Genomic DNA, 17,097 nt, shown 5'->3' with positions numbered 1-17,097 from the left:
ACCGGGAATAAATATTACGCGTGCTGCACTATACAAGGCCAGATCCAGCACACAATTTTTTTTTTGGGGGGGGGGGGCCAAATTGTCCTTGCTTCCAGAAAAAGTGGGTCCAAAAATTGTACTCCCCAAATTTAGTATGAAAAGCAAGGTGAGCGGGGGCAAATGCATTGCTTTTGTTCCTTTTTTGTGTGGTGTACACAATGACTTTTTGGCGACGTTACTATAAAAAAATAAAATAAAATAAAAATGGGTTCTTTTTCGGGGGGGGGGCGACCGTTGCCGCCCCCCCCCCCTCCCTGGATGCGCCGTTGTGCACTACGTAAGCACACGGCGCAACTTTGAGCCAGTATATACTGCTGTATTGTTACAAGCTACCGTAGGAGTGTTGTACATTTGGCCAATCATTGGCTTACATATAATGCTGGATCAATGCTGGATCAATGCTGGTACAGGGGCCAAATTTTTATTCGCTTGTCAGTGATAGCCTATAACTTTCGTGCGAAGCGCCCTTCTTTTATATCACACATTAATACACCCCAAGTGATTGAGTCTCCACCAATCAGAAGCTACCAACTCTCCAAGGTATTTATTAATTGCATTTAAATGTTGTGCGGCTGAATGCCGTTGTCATCCAGGTTTACTGATCTTGAATACAACTTCACTATAATATACACTTGAGAATTGATTATATTTTCGCAAAGGTTCGGTAATGACCTTCCATCCTACCGATATCAAGTTTAAGAGCGTCATCACAATGATCGTTAATCCCACCCTAAAATAATTGTGCAAACCCTTTTTTGAATTGGTCAATATGACTAGCCTACTCTGTTTGGTTGTTCAAGACGTACATCACATTTAAGAAAGTTTCATCATCTTTCGTTTTCTGTTAAATTTTCTGGGGATTAACCAGTGACTTTTGGGAGAAAATTCCATCCAAAGATGATCACCACTAAGTAAAAGCAGTCCTGAAGCCCATCGCCATTTTGAAAATGGACGCCTGCGCTCCATTAGATAGAGCCATTTTAGGGCCTAATTCCATCCACATTTCACAGAAATACGAGCTCGCAGTCCTCTGCACGGCTTCCAACCTTCTTTTTTACAAATCATCAAGTTCACGGCCTTCAAAATGCTCCAATACTGAAGAATTTGACGGCATGCAAATCGTGATTTGGCCGGCGTAGGCAACTTCGGACCGATTTACTGGCCTGCACCCCTAATTCCTAACGGTATCCGGTCACTTTGGCACCTTGCCAACTCGGCACCTGCCAACTCGGCACCTGCCAACTCGGCACCTTGTCAACTCGGCACCCACCCACCTTCAAATCCCTCATCAGCCGCGGACCTCTCTCTCAATAAGTTACTGTACAACGAACACCCTCTCTCTCCCGTTGCTCTTATGCCAGAATTGGTTTCTTGCAACGTACACCTACAGATACAGATACAGACAGATCCCTTCGTGGAACCGATAATACTTGAGATGGATGTCCCTTACACCAAAATTAAATGTAATTCATTAAAACATATTTTTGACATTTGTCAGCCACTCTGGATTGTTTGAAAACCAACGGGAGTGACGTTGGTGATGATGACGACGATGATGGAAGGCGCTTCGATTGAAACGTGGAGGCAAACAGGGCTAATACTTTATTTCAAATGATTTATTTCAGTTATGATTCCAACCATAAATGTTTCTAACAGCAGTTTTTAAAGAAAATGTTTTGGAGGACTATTACTGATTGTTGTTTACACCAAAACAGAATTCTGGTTTTTGGGTATTGACCAACCTAAAATTTTCGGGGCAAAATCGACAACCCAAGAACTTTTTACTACCACATTTGGCCAAACGTTTGAAAGAAACACATGATTGTTTCATTATTGATTCATTCAACATAAAAACAAAATAATGTTAATATCTAAAAAGCCATTCATACAAAAGAAACGCACTTAAACATAAATTGACCTAAAAAATAATTGTCATATCTATTATCTTGGATTTTTATATTCTTTAAGTACTTTTTTAGGTATTCTTTAGTTGTTTGGACCAAATTTTGTTATTATCGGGATGATTCAGAAAACCAATTATCTGTAAAGAAATATGCTGCAACAAAAGATGTTTTAAAGGGGGCATGATCCGCCAAAAATATTAGGGCATCTTTTTTTGTCAGAAGCAAAAGCAACTGAAATTAAAAGCCTCTTTCATAGGATTGCTAACGCTCAAAATAGGAAAATCATAAAGAGAGCAACTTTTAAATATAATGATGTCACCAGTCCTGCAGATTTGTGACGTTTAAATTCACCAGAACTTAAAGCTTGCTAATTCTTGACGATGATGTTAGTTGATGTCCGTCTCCTTCAGTGGTCATTCAGGTGTCTTCGCAAGAAGGAAAGAGTCTTAGACCAAACATCCTGACAGGCATGAGCGTGTGCTTTCATCTCTCCACCGAAATCCAGCACGTGGTCTGCACAGACAAACACATTGTCATTGTTAGAAGGGAATATTAAAAGATTTAATGAAATCTTTTGAGTGTTTCATTTGCTACTTGAAAAACTCAAAAATTTTGATAAAAAAGTAAAGCCCAACGTTAAGTTCTTGTACTACATTATACAGTACATAAAAAATGAAAGGTGTGGGAAAAAGTAACATTGTTATAACTTGTTACATCAAAATATCTAGCACGATTCCTGGATTCATCGCAATGACGGTCATCAAGTCATTTGAACGGAAATAACTATACAACAATGAATTTGATTTTCCGAAAATTATAAAAGGAACCCAACTAACGAGAGTAGAGCTAGAGCCATTTAAGTCCCCATACAAGAGGTCGTGTCAAGGACAAATTCGCAAGCACCGAAACAGACTTTTGAAAAGGATGTTTAAAGATGTCATTTTATGAAAACCACTTTAATTAAAATTTAGTATAAGTAAAAAAGGACAAACATACTCAGTGGAGCATTATAGAATCCTCTGCTCAGAGGTTGGAAAGGGGGTTCCAGAAGATGCCCCGCCCCCTTGTAGCTCAGCAACTCGTAGTTAGTCTGGTTGTGAGACTGCATCTTCTGGACCATCCGTCTGGCGCCCTCTACAGCTGGGATATTTTGATCGTCCTCCCCAATGGCTAAAAGGAAACGTGCCCCCGAGTTCTGCATCTACAAACGTGAAACCCAATGTTAAGTTTTTGTACTATATTATACAGTGCACAAAAGGTAGACGTACGACAGTAATGTTCTTGTGGCTGTTCAACATTACAAATTTAGCTTAAAGTGCTTCACCTTTTGGCTGCACATCCAAAGTCTTTTCGAAACTGTAAGTTTACTAGATTTTTTTCACTCATTTGCATTGTATAAAAGGGCCACCGGTAACTAAATGCGGTCACTGGTTTCAGTCTGTTTCACTCTGAAAACGATGGCATCTTGATAAAGACAATAAACATGAGGATTTGGTAAACAAATCATATTTCAAGAATACTTAAATCTCATCCTCCTTAATCAGAGCTTACATCGATCAGTTCCTCGTCTGGTAAGTTATAAGTGTCCTCCTTAAAGATGTCTTTCATCACAAAACCTTCCTTGGTCACGTAGCCTTTCTGTGCATCGTCCTGAAAACAAAATTCAAAACAATATACAAGGACAATGTTTTATTGGAGTCCCTTGCTTTATCAAAGGTTCTTGGTAACGCAATAAACAAGTACGATCCAATGAGTTGTAACCAACCACGATTAAGACTTGAATACTGTTTTGACGTAATTCAACGTTTTTATTTGAACATTTTAAACAGAATATACTGCATGCATAACAAGCCCGGACTCCATTTGTAGTATTGACATAATTATGATGACTCTTGATATTTGAAGAAGTGTCACCACCAAACTCAAACTCTTTCATACCCTCAATCTTCCATCAAAACTCTTGTCCTCTCCCTATGCAATCAGATTTCGTACTCCTCATACAGTTATCCCTTACTTACCTCATCACACTCTATCCTTTCGTTTTCTGAAACCGTCTTCCCTTTGTTTTCACTATAGGACTGTCCTAAACAAAACCCATGGCCGGCTTTAACAATATGTTGTGACGCAACATTTGGGGTTGTGAAATTCTGGAATGCTGGCGAATGCAGTTTAGCGAGATTGGCTAGCTTGAGCCGGCAAGCTAAGCAAGGCTAAACTTTACGCGAAGTTGATTGGCTAAGATTGGGAGGTTTCATTATCCATAGTAGGGGTGGCAAGTGAAATTTAACTTCGTTGAAAACAACAATGATGTACACCTCGACAATAACTGGAACTGGTGTGACAACAAGACTCACTTATAAATATATACATGTACTTACGGTTGGTGGATGCGAAGAAGGCACCTTTCCCCCACGGTACGTCATGTGAGTTAAAATGTATGGAAGGCTTGAAATAGCAACAACCGCCTTTATCTAGGACGAGGGAAATAGTTATGACATTTATTAGGTCAAGGGTATCTCGAGCGGGGGCAAGGGAAGGGCGGCAACTAGAAAAAAAATATAGGAAACGCAGAGGAAAAAAGAAAAGTGGATGGCCTAATCCAAAATGTTACTTTGAATGTAATGTATGTTACACATAAGGCGAGCCATCAGATAACAGACCGTTCGGGTACCGGGTCCGGTATGCTAATTTCTTTCACCCCAATCGGTACGAAGCCAGAAGCCACCCGGTCACTGAAGCGTGACGCCCCAATCGGTCCAAACTGGTGACTCAGGGTTTCACAATAGGCAACATAAACTGAAGTCTGGCCATTGTTGGAGGATTATTCGGCCCGCTGGGATTACCAGCGGCAACTTCTATGAAGCTCATCACAGTCATTGTTGCCTACTGGAGGATTAGCGCGTCGCAAATTGGTTCCTTTGTGATGAGCCAGAGCCATGGTGCAGAAGCCTGGTGGAGTTAATCCAGACCGATCGGTTCCATGCAAGGTCCCAATCCCTTCAACATACTGGGCGGGCTCAACCCCGAACGGTCCGGGGAGGGATTCTAATTTGAGGGCTCGCCTAAGATATTCCAGAAAGGCATGCAGGGGCCTTAAACAAGTTACAATGTACCTACGTGGGCCTGTATAAATTTGAAGCGGCAATTCACATTGAAAGAGACAGGATTTGGTCTATCAACGTTAACAGACCAAGAGAGTCCTTCTTGATTTTATGTTGAGTGATATCAAGAGGATTCATGGGCCTTACATTAGCACCCCCTCCAAAAAAATCCCACAAAAGCCAAAAACTGCCATCCTTGGTTCAGTAACCTTTTAACAAGTTGCTGTTTACACAATTAGTACCAAGACTGATGTACCAATGAAAACATTTGGAGATGAGAGAACAAAGGTTGGAACTAACCTGGGGAAGTCTTGCCGCCATTTCAAGACCCACGCTGCCTCCAAAGGATGTGCCTACTATACCTATAGCATTGGGAGGCACAAAGGATTGCGAGGATAGCCAGGCAGTTGCCTCCTGTAGGAAGCAATACAGAAAGCAAAACAGGGAACGCTGAAATGAACCCGGCGTCAATTCCTTGGAGCTGCTACGCCAGGACAAACATTATTTGCTTTAAAGCGAAACCTGGTTAGCAGTCAAATTGCCTTGCAATGTGTACTTCTTCTAATTAATTGTTTAGCAGTATTTTACGCCAAGCATCACATCCACTTACACATAAGATTGGATGGGATTATCAATTATAGGCTTAAGCCTTTTAAGACCCCATATCCATATTCTTTCAAGTATAACTATCGAAGGTATTCTTGAACTGATTGACATTCATGGCATTTACGACGTAGGCTGGGAGGTTGTTCCAGTTGTCTATTACCCGTTGGGAGAAGTGCTTCCTCAATTGGAGACCTTTGTGCATTCTCTTCTTGAACAACTGTGACCCGCGTACTCGTAAACTTGACTTTGATGAAAACTTTTCTGAATCCATATCATCGAAGCATTTCCATGCCATGTCTCTTATTACCGTAACAAAACATTCCACACTTATGGTTAGCATTATATTATTAGTCACGGATCGACGGGAATTTAGTTTTGCATGTGCACTTTCGCACATCTCCGATAATCTGTATTCTGTGTTTAATAGAGCAGTAAGTTGGAGCTGCAAGACCACAAAAGTTATCACAATGGTTATCACAAATTCCCTGACCCCTGCTCTTGTTATACAGTCGATATTAACGACAGACAAACTATAGAACACATGTACATGTATAAACTGACAACACTACGAAAGCCCATTAGCGCCACTGCAAGTATATATGTTGCGGATTATTTAATTCGTTATTACGGATTATTAATTCGTTATTACGGATTACTAATTCGTTATAACGGATTATTAATTCGTTATTACGGATTATTTAATTCGGATTATAACGGATTATTCAATTCGTTATTACGGATTATTAATTCGTTATTACGGATTACTAATTCGTTATAACGGATTATTAATTCGTTATTACGGATTTTTTAATTCGTTATTACGGATTACTAATTCGTTATAACGGATTATTTAATTCGTTACTACGGATTATTAATTCGTTATTACGGATTACTAATTCGTTATTACGGATTATTTAATTCGTTATTACGGATTATTAATTCGTTATTACGGATTATTTAATTCGTTATTACGGATTATTTAATTCGTTATTACGGATTATTTAATTCGTTATTACGGATTATTAATTCGTTATTACGAATTACTCATACGTTCTGAGTCATTACTCGGCAACTTAGTATGGTACAGGAGTGGTGCTGGTGTAAAGCAAACGTATGCAAAGATAGCGCCGCCTAGCGGCGCTATATACATGTACATAGGCCCCTGGTCACGTGCTCTCCACGTGTGAGAACATCAGACTTAATTCGTAATAACGAATTAATAATCCGTAATAACGAATTAAATAATCCGTAATAACGAATTAAATAATCCGTAATAACGAATTAATAATCCGTAATAACGAATTAGTAATCCGTTATAACGAATTAATAATCCGTAATAACGAATTAAATAATCCGTAATAACGAATTAAATAATCCGTAATAACGAATTAATAATCCGTAATAACGAATTAAATAATCCGTAATAACGAATTCATAATCCGTTATTACGAATTAATAATCCGTAATAACGAATTAAATAATCCGTAATAACGAATTAGTAATCCGTAATAACGAATTACATAATCTGTAACATATATACTTGCAGTGGCGCTAATGGGCTTTCGTACAACACTGTCTTATGACGCAGAAACAAAATCAAATTCTTGGATTTAAAGTTGGATCCATTAGCTTGCTGGGATTGACCAACATTATCCTAGGACATAGACCCTGTGTTAGCCGTTGATCCTGTGGAATGGACCAGTGTTCCTTTATCAAGGAAGGGTGGACGCTTGACCATTTCTTTTCTAGACAGCCGAATGATGCACCGATGCAGCGCTATGTTTCCAAGAGAAAATTTTATGATCTTAGCTTGCTGATGACATTCTTCAAGTAATACGACAATGCAGATATTTGTTAAGGATGTCTGTGCATACCTCAAAATATTCAAACTCCAGACGATCATAAGTCCGAGGCAGGTCCTCGTAACCACAGTAGGGAAGAGAAAGGGCGACGATTCCCTTGGAAGCCAGCATAGCTGCCCGGTATTCAATGATTCCACCTGCTAGACCAAACATATCGATCACGGCTGGAAATGGACCTGGTCCTGAAAAGTAAATACAAAATACGCATATTATAAAGTGTTGTAAAGAATTGGGACAGTTGGGGGCGCTGCAGATAAACAGTCCCGGACAGAGTCTGGGCCTTGGGCAGTGTAGGGGACGGATCGTGCAGCTAGATTTCTGCATGCAAGTACATTGTACAGTGTAATTCTTTCCTTACCAGTCAAAGATTGTGTTAGAAGTAAACAGAGCAGAGTGTAAGAAGACGGTATTGCAAGTTTCACCCGGAGTGATTTCATTTCGTCTGCTGTCCCCTGGTTCAATTGTCTTGTCCCTCTAGCCTTCTCTTTTTCTCTTGGCCGACACTTAATTACTTTTTAATTTTTTTATATATATATGCACCTAAAACAAATTTTTGGAGAAAGTTGTACAACTCACCATGCTCAACTTCACTATTTCGGTTCGTTTGCAATACCCTGTGCGAGAATCCTCGCGCGCGTTTTATTCTAGCCACTGGTAAACAGCTAGAATAAAACCTCGCACGTGATGGCGAATTGACCAGTGAGAGTTCGGCTTTCGATCATGATGAGCAGGATGAGGTATAGTAATTCCTAATGATCAGTGGTGGACAGTAATGATCAGTGGTGGACAGCTGAATTTTGTGATCTTATGATAGTCATAACTTGGGAATATAGGGTATATTCAAAGTACATGTAATTAAAATGTTCACAGTTACTAGTCAATAACATGTACTTTATCCCTATGTTATTTTTGTGAAATGCAGCATGCCACATACCTTTTTCAAATGTTGTTTTTTCTAATTCGGTCACTTTCTTTTTGACCCACCCTGTATTTTACTTAATCGTTATAATTCAGTGTCAATTTAAACAAATGACAAAACAATGACAGATTTAAAAAGACTGGTTTCAAGCAGTTTCTTGTGCTAATGATATTAATCCGAGCCAACCTTTTGGTTTATAGAGAATTCCTCGGATCTTCCCTGAGTGTATCTTGATTCTGTCCACTTCACTCTCCTTCATGTACCATCTCCGTGTTTGAGTGACGACCAGTGGTTGTGCTGTGATGAGCAACGGCAACTCCAAATGCTCATTGTACACGGCAAAGGTGATTTCGACAGGTTCCTTGAGGTCTTGCTTTGCGAAGCGAATACCCCTCTTTTGGCCTGGTGCAGGGCCGAGGCTCCAAAACAACCCCATGGGTTCCAAACCTGAGAAAACAAACACATATCTTCTAGCATCCCCATTAATAAAAAAAGGTTGGAAATCTCTTATTGGGAATAAAAGTGCTTGAAAATTGGAAATTAGGCAAAATAAAAAAACATGTTTAGCGTCCCCGCCCGCTTCCTTTTTGGAGGCTGCCACCCTTTTTTTAACCAAAAAAATTATAAATTTCAACAGTGCTTTCATTTTGGCCTCTTTATCTGTTGCATACAGCCCATATATATACAATGTAAAGCTGTTGTGTCATTTCCCGAGTCAAGAGGCGGCCATAAAAAAACTTGGCGGCCATCTTGAAAAATAGCCCAGTCGGGTGGCCATTTTGGAGGGAAAAAAGGGCCTCCCGCTGCCTTTTTTTTTTAAAGGCAGGACGCTTAACATATTTTTATTTTATTTTGCCTAATAAGTTCTAAATAATTTTCCTGAAGACGTCGCCCCAATTACGGAAAGAATGTCAAGATGCCACTTCTTGGGTTGCGTACAAAGTCTATGGAGAGTCAACACAAGTGCATTTCAAAGTAGGATGGGTTGCCATATCATCGCGGTACTTATCACGTTTCTCGTTCGGAATTGAGATTGCCCACTGACCTTCCCGAATTGTCCTGTCTTTTGTGTTGTAAAACTCTTCCTTTTCAAATTGATATAAACAAATCCGACGGTGGTGTGGTTTATTCCGTGTACGATGCCTGAGAAAATAGACATGCTCGGAGTGTGCTATAACGGAGGTGGACTCCCTATTATCGCGGTAAGCGGGAAGTGGTATTTATAATGATCTCAACTTTTATATTCATAGTAGTTTGACCAAAACATCCCCTGAATAAAGTCTGATATTTTCCCTGTAACGTTCAAATGGTTCAAGTTGATTAAAGACTATATTCCTGTAGGATGATTTCTTAAAACCCTGCCCCTCCACCGAAAGGAGAACAAAAATCACTGAGATAAGTCTACTGATGGGGGCGCCATTCACTTTACACGGTGTGCCGGGTTTTTTTTTTTAACGCGCTGTCCTTAATTTTGATCCCGTTAATGTTTTAACGATTTCGCGGTGGATCTGGAAATATCGTCCTTCAACTTCATTTTGTGTTTGCAGCTGTTGAATGGGAACCAGAAAATGGAACCTTCATGGACAGAGCACCATTAAAGATTTATGTTAAAATATAGACGGTACCTATTAGCAGACACGGTGAGGGACAATTTGGAAGGTTTGGAAAACATTAATATTTATTAAAAATGGTTTAAAGTCCCGAAAGACACAACATTGTTTGATCGTCCTTTTTATACAACTCAGCAGAAAGTCCTTAGTGCCTGGTGAAAAATCGCCACTTGAAGGAGTTTTGGCAACGCAAAAAGAGAAATTTCCCATGCCGCGATAATAGGGATGCCGCGATAATACTATACATGTATTTCTCACAAAACTGGAAATGTTTATAAGTCCCAAATTCATGTCTTTCAAACATTTTTTGCAATGGCTGACCATCATTGAGATAATGATAAAAAACTGCCGGCAGGATCCAACATTCTTTCCCCAATTTCCATTGTCTTATAGTAGATGATGTAGTGCCTTGATGCTGGGCCTTGGCCTTAAGGCTGCCTTAAGGCTGGATTTTAGGGCCTTGGCCTTAAGGCTTGAGGGCAAAAGCCTTGGCCTTGGCCTTGAGGGTTCAGGGCCTTGCAATTTTGAGTCAAGGCTCTTCAAGGCCCATAGATTTTTGAATTTTCCATATAAATCTGTTCGAAATTTTGCTGTTACCATTTTAATCGTATCACCATGGAGGAGGGAAGCACCCTATAGATTTGTGTGTTGGGCACACTTCCACTTTTGTAGCATCACATTTTGTTGCCATTGTAGTAGATTTGCTGCAAAAATATTCCGTACACTTGTGGGGCTAATGAGATGATCACTTTAATTGCATATAACTACGGAATAAATCTGATTGGTTGTATATGTCTCCCTGATAAGTGCTAAAGATTTGCATATATCTGTTTTAGATAATGCTGATATTTCTGACCATGTTGGGCCAGCAAATAAAAATTTCCCAAATCAGTTTCTCGGATCCCCCTTTTGTTACACTTGGGAGAATTGTGTGTCGATATAGAAGTAAATCATAATTTGTTTAGTTAAACCATATTGAAGACCTGAACTTATACTTTAATAGATACAGTGCAGTCATAAAACGGTGTAGGCCTATGCGAGCATGTTGATTGCAATTAAAGAAATGTTGTTCTTCGTAAAAAGCGATTTGTGATGATAAGGGCGGATCCAGGGGGGCTAAAAGGGGCCATGCCCCCCCCCCCCAAAAAAAAACCCGAAACCATTTTTTTTAATGTGACGTCGTAATAAAGGCAGGCAATGAGTACACCACCATCTTTTCCTCAAAAAACATTGGTTAAAGTGGTCAGAAATTGCCTCAAATTGCACCACAGAGCATCTCGAATCCAAAATTTTTTCGGGGCCCTTAAGCGGGCCCCGAAGCCCAAGCCGTAATTTTTTGACCCACTTTTTTTTGGGGGGGACCAAAATTTCTTTGCCCCCCCCCCCAAACTTGTGTTCTGGATCCGCCCTTGCGTGATGATGTGTCACTCATGTGACTATAATTAGTTCTATATCAGTGGTCATTTCATAAAACAGGGCCATGGCCTTGAGGGTTAAGCCTTGGCCTTGGCCTCGAGGCTTGAGGGTCAAAGCCTTGGCCTTGAGGGTCAAAGCCTTGGCCTTGGCCTTGAGGGTCAAAGCCTTTGCTCCAACACTGAGTAGAAGACCGCCTTCTTGGACCACTTTCTATTGCTCTTTGAACAAACCATATTCCACTTTTGCACCAACTGTAAACGCTCCGAGTATTGATAATAATAATAATAATTACCCTGGATTGGACATTTGGGAGATATCCCCATATAGACTTGTACAAAAATTTTCAAACTTAAATGTGCCCAAACCCAATATTACCTTGCCCTTTTCCCACAAATTTCGGTATGTTTACTAATTAGACCACGAGCAACAAATATAATCTAATTGCGACAGCAAAATTTGCCTCTAAAGGGGGGGGGGGGGGCTGTGACATTATGGAGACATGAAAATGTCTCCCTAATGACGGATGTCTAGTCCCATTGTGCAAAGAAATTACGGAAAGATTTCCATATACGAAGTTCACTTATTTTCCTCTGTATTGACTAACAAGCCCCCAGATAGCAATTTCATGTCATCAAAGTCAATTTGAGCAGTGAGAAAATACAAGCATTTTCTTAGAAAACACTTAGAATTTTTCAGTCCAATCTCATAGGGTTTGTACACAAGGTGTTGAGTGAACTTCGTATATGGAAATCTTTCCGAAATGACGATTACAGGTATTTTAATAGTGGGTATTTATAAAGCGCACGTATCCGCCAGGACTGGTGCTCAAGGCGCTACATCATTATTACCCCTGCTCATTGGGCCCATGAAACATTCCAAATACCACCTCAGCTCCCTAGGGAGTATACAGCTCGATGCAGCCTGATACTATTAGGTGCAAGGAAGCGAATTCGAACCATCTCTACCCTCACAGGTACCCATTTACTCCTGGGTGGGGAGAAGCAATTAAAGTGACAAAGTGCCTTGCCCAAGGGCACACGCACCATGACCCCAGGCTGGACTTGGACCCACAACCTGCAGCTTTATTCACAGACCACGAATCCAACCACGCATGCATGGCCACAGCACTCTACCACACTTCAAATTGGAAAGATTCCCACATCTGGCCATCACTTTTCACCCTGCACACAAACTGTATGCCTAGTATGAGACTGGTCTGAACATTTTACTTTTTAGGACAAATCACTTTCTGAAGGCAAAAATTAGTGATGGCTAGATATGGAAGCTTTCCTGGACATATTAAAATTATTATGAGTGATGTAATCTTACCTGTGTAGCTACCACCCAGTGATTGCTGGGCGTTAAGGTCCACTTTACCATCCCGATCAGCCTCAAAATGACCCACGGCTTGGAAAACCTTGTCTCTATCCTGCACACTTGACCGTAAGCTAACGCGAGTGTTCGGTGCCAAACCACTGACTACGACGGACACAGTGTCGTCTATGAAACTCGACGGCGGAAAGACCGCAATGCTTGTTATGTTTTTAGCACACATTCGTACGTAACGTTGCAGTGGCAGTGCAATACGACTATGCCTATGCCTACATGTTCTCAGTGTTATCACGGTGGCATGTCTGAAACCATTCATCTTTCCACCGTTCTAACAGTTGCTGTCCTATTCAAACACCTACACCATGGTCGTGGTCCAGGTGGGCCGTGCCTGGTGACCTTCGCTTGGGATCACCGCCGCGGGTCACCTCCGCTCACTACTTACCAAAGATGGTAGAGCGCCGCGTAGAGCGCGCGTAGCTTTGCTACTTACTCAAAGTTCAAACTAGATCTGTCTGCTAGCTACGCTGCATGTACAACAGGGTGGCCGTACAGTCAGAGCCAAATTCTGCTAAATGCACATCAAAAATCTGTCAGATTTATCAAAAATCTGCCAAATTCCCCAGAATTACTCGAAATACACTATAAACATGCAGATTGGTAGTATTGCCTTAATTAAGATTCAAATTACATAATAAACAATCTAGTCACATAAAGATGTTGTGAAATTATTAGTAAATTTCGGGCAAAATGCGGATCCGGCCACGACGAAGCCGTTTCCCAGTGAACCTCAGCACCTAGACCAGCCAACCTGTCCCATTATGCAAGGGTTTGTTTGGAAGGATTGAAGCTTTTTTAAACAAATGTACACTTTTTTGTTCAAATTTGCTGTTTTTCTGTCAAATAACCATTTTTGCTGAATTCTGCCAGAAATCTGCCAAAAAATCCATTTTGTCAAATTTTCTGTCAAACTCGTTTTTTAACAAAAATTATGTCGAAGTTAGCCGAAAATCGGCTAAAACGGTCATCCTGGTGTGCAGTGCTAGTTTCATGGGCAAGGGCGCCACCACATTTCTGGTAGGAAAAAGGGGAGGGGGGGGGTATGTATCTCCCACTCTTTTTCTTGGTAAAAAAAAGAAAATGCGGATTTTGAGGCATTTTTTATAAATTCCCAATAACCAAAAGGTATTCAGTGGCACTGAAAAACGGAGAAAAAATGTGGGGATGTTATGTCACACACTCCCCACACGCCCACTCTACCGACGCACGTTCTGGCCCTTTCGTTTAAAAAGGGCAAAATATCGCCGGAACAAAATGGGGGGGGGGGCTGGATACGCCACCGGCGCCATTTTCAGGAAGATCCATGGTTTTCAAATGAAGAGTAAAATGAGCTCCGCGGTCATTAGCGGATCTAAGAGCCGGCAAAGGGTGTAAGCGGCGTAGCAACGGGGGGGGGGGGGGGGGGGGGGGGCGTACGCCCCCTCCCATAAAAAGCTCGCCCCCGCAGTCGCCCCAACTGGAAATTTGGCATGCGGAGCCATATGAGTTACCACGATTAGCTGGAAGAACATAAAGACCCTTTTCCGCGACTTTGGTGCGTATTTTTCACCAAAACCTTTTTTTCGCGAACTTGGCTGTTTATTTTAACGTCATTGAAAAGTGAATAGCGGTAGTTATTCGCTCGTACCCCCCGCCCTGCAAACAGGGCGTTGGGAAGGGTATATGTACTTCACCAGCCTCGACTCCAGGGGCGCGTGCGCGTTCCTTAAGATCGCGCAAGGCATGATTGGAAACAACATGGCGCAGCGCGATCGTACCCATGGGGAACGAGGTTGGTACTTCACAGAATCTTGTGAAGGAAGTTGGGATGGCATTCTGGGTAATTTATTATGACCTATGTATAAAAAGCATCTGGCTGCAGCTGTAGACCGCGGTTAGCCAATGCGCGCAAATACTATCCGAAAAGTTTGCCATAAAAATGCATACACACCATACCGGATGTGATTTCTTTTTCATTGCGGACCATGTGGACAAATTTTGAGCGTCGAATGATATGCATTCCGACCCTTCGTGAATTCGCCAAACGTCGAGCCTGGGCAACTGACGGGAGTTGAAAATTTACAAAACAGATAAGTTTTACAGATTTTCCTACATTATTATGCTTTTCAACCAAAAAGGGCGCCGCATTTATGAATTGGAGTAAAAGAGAGATGAATGACGTGACTCAGTCTTAACGGCCGTTTCAAACCTTGCAGGGTCGTGGTCGTGATGACTTGCAGGTCACAGGTCACGCAAAATCTATCCAATCAGAGCGTTAATTCGTCAGCCCTTCCCAGCGTCCTGTTTGCAGGGTGGGGGGGGGGGGGGGGTACGAGCGAACGGTAGTTATTGTTTAAGGTTTTGAACAGCGCCCTCATTGGGAAAAAAACCCTGTTTACCTTTCAGCACGGATGATATTTTTGGGCGCCCCTCCATTGTAACCTCACCCCCCCCCCCCCCCCCCCCCCTCAGGATAAGAACCCTAGCTACGCCGCTGACGAGGGTCAACCCCTCCACCCTCCCAAAAGAAAAGGATTAAAATTTAATATTCAGTCTGGTAGCATGCACATTTTATGCGATCCCGCGCGCCAGCCAATCGGAGCTGACTTTGAAACTGCGACGTCGTGGAATTATGTAGACTAAACTGTTGATTAGTCAATATTTGGGTGCACCGTTTTTGTAATGCAACAACAGATTACGGAAGACCCGATATATATAGAAGGCGCCCGCTGAATGGTCAGAATCTGGATGTCAAGACGCTATAATTTGTAAAATTTATCGCCAAATCGCAAAATATCATAGACGCTTGTCTGCAAGCGGCTATCCCAGACTGCCCTTGCCCGTCGCTGTCACAAAATAAATGTGTATGGTTGGGGAATGAGAGTCGGTAACGGAGTCAGATTGTTTTTCCTTTAATTTAACGAATGTATTGATTCATCATCTTACACTGGCGTGTTGTTTAAATACGGGCGATTCCCAATAGTGCGCCTCCAAGAGTTTGCAACGCGTTGGCCAATCACAATGCGCAAAATCAGTCGACCCAACGCCCGTTTGGAAAAGGTCGACTGATTTCGCGCATTGTGATTGGCCAACGCGCTGCAAACTCTTGGAGGCGCACTATTGGGAATCGCCCGTATTGAGATGGGACTGTACACCATCTGGCACTGTCTCTTTTGCAGACACTTTACAGTTTTTACCCGGTAAGGTTTTCACCCGAGTCAGGGGCGATAATTTTATCGTCGCAAACGACAACCTCCAGCAATAGTATTGATGTAATTATTAGTGTTATTTCCGCATTCTTTAGTTTCCCTTCCGGTACTCCAAGGGCTATATTTTGTGTTAATCCAAAAGACACCGCTCTCAATGAAATAACTTGACTTTGCTTTACGTATTGTACATAAAAATCATTGGGATTCGAACCCTTGGTGGAGAGTGGATTTGGAAGCTAAACAATGCGTGCGTGAAATCACCGTATCTCTGCGAAAGGAATGCTGCAGTAAGTAACGACTCAAACGCACAAAAACAAAATCATGGGCACAATTTTGAAGCTCCGGTAGGAATTTCAATTTGTCACGTGGTGGTTTGTCGGTCGGTCGGTCGGTCTGTCTGTCCCCGTAAACTGACCAAAGTCATGGCGTTTCATCTGTGCCATCGGCGTCGCATTTTTCGGCGTAACATTTTCAAGCTCTGGCAGGGATCATTTTTATCTATTTCATACAAGACTTCTTGCAACACGGCCAGGGCTTACTGTGCACTCGCACTTGTTTTTTTTTTTCCAAAATCAAGAATGTCGGTATTTCGTCATTGTGTACCCCTTGCCCCCCCCCCCCCCCCCCCCCGCGACGCCCCATGCAACCTCGTTTATCTCTTGGTACAATATTGATCGGCTACTCTGGATGTCGAGAGTTCCTTAGGATTCACTGAAGCAAGTACGCGTAAAATACTTACTCAAAAGTAAGGTTTGCACAATTTGCGTTCGGGAAAGACCTGTCATTATGAAACATGGTACAAACAAATATATTTAAACGAGATATTGAGCGTTGTCTCAGTCTCACAGTTTCCCAGATAATAACTTTTAACTTAAAATACTTCATTTGACAAATGCTATATTTTTTTGATGAGATAAGAGTGGAAAAGAGCAGACCATCAAAACTTGGCCCTCAAGGACATCAAGAATGGTTGCAGTTTTAATAATTGCCACTATAGGTAGCATAGAAAATGCATTTAAATTTTCAAAAAAAATTGTTAATTTATCTGGACATTATACAC

The 17,097-nt window shown here is 41.6% G+C and overlaps 1 protein-coding gene across 2 annotated transcripts; it reads right to left on the bottom strand.

The window, feature by feature from the left end:
* Nucleotides 1–1,637: 1,637 nt before the first annotated feature.
* On the bottom strand, nucleotides 1,638–13,189 carry LOC119743430 (acyl-coenzyme A amino acid N-acyltransferase 1-like). Of its 2 annotated transcripts, XM_038219829.1 has the most exons (8): nucleotides 12,790–13,189; nucleotides 8,621–8,881; nucleotides 7,528–7,697; nucleotides 5,348–5,461; nucleotides 4,325–4,417; nucleotides 3,498–3,596; nucleotides 2,943–3,147; nucleotides 1,638–2,459 (listed from the first exon to the last, which is right to left on the bottom strand). In XM_038219829.1, exons 1-8 carry the CDS (start codon nucleotides 13,106–13,108, stop codon nucleotides 2,353–2,355), a joined length of 1,368 nt encoding a protein of 455 aa, XP_038075757.1. In that variant the 5' UTR covers nucleotides 13,109–13,189; the 3' UTR covers nucleotides 1,638–2,352. The 2 variants fall into 2 exon arrangements, with proteins under 2 accessions (XP_038075757.1, XP_038075758.1); XM_038219830.1 differs by lacking the exon at nucleotides 8,621–8,881.
* Between the last annotated feature and the right edge of the window lie 3,908 nt (nucleotides 13,190–17,097).

Source organism: Patiria miniata, unplaced genomic scaffold, assembly GCF_015706575.1.
Source record: "Patiria miniata isolate m_02_andy unplaced genomic scaffold, ASM1570657v1 HiC_scaffold_6, whole genome shotgun sequence".
NCBI lineage: Eukaryota > Metazoa > Echinodermata > Asteroidea > Valvatida > Asterinidae > Patiria > Patiria miniata.
This window is presented reverse-complemented; position numbering and strand designations above follow the sequence as displayed.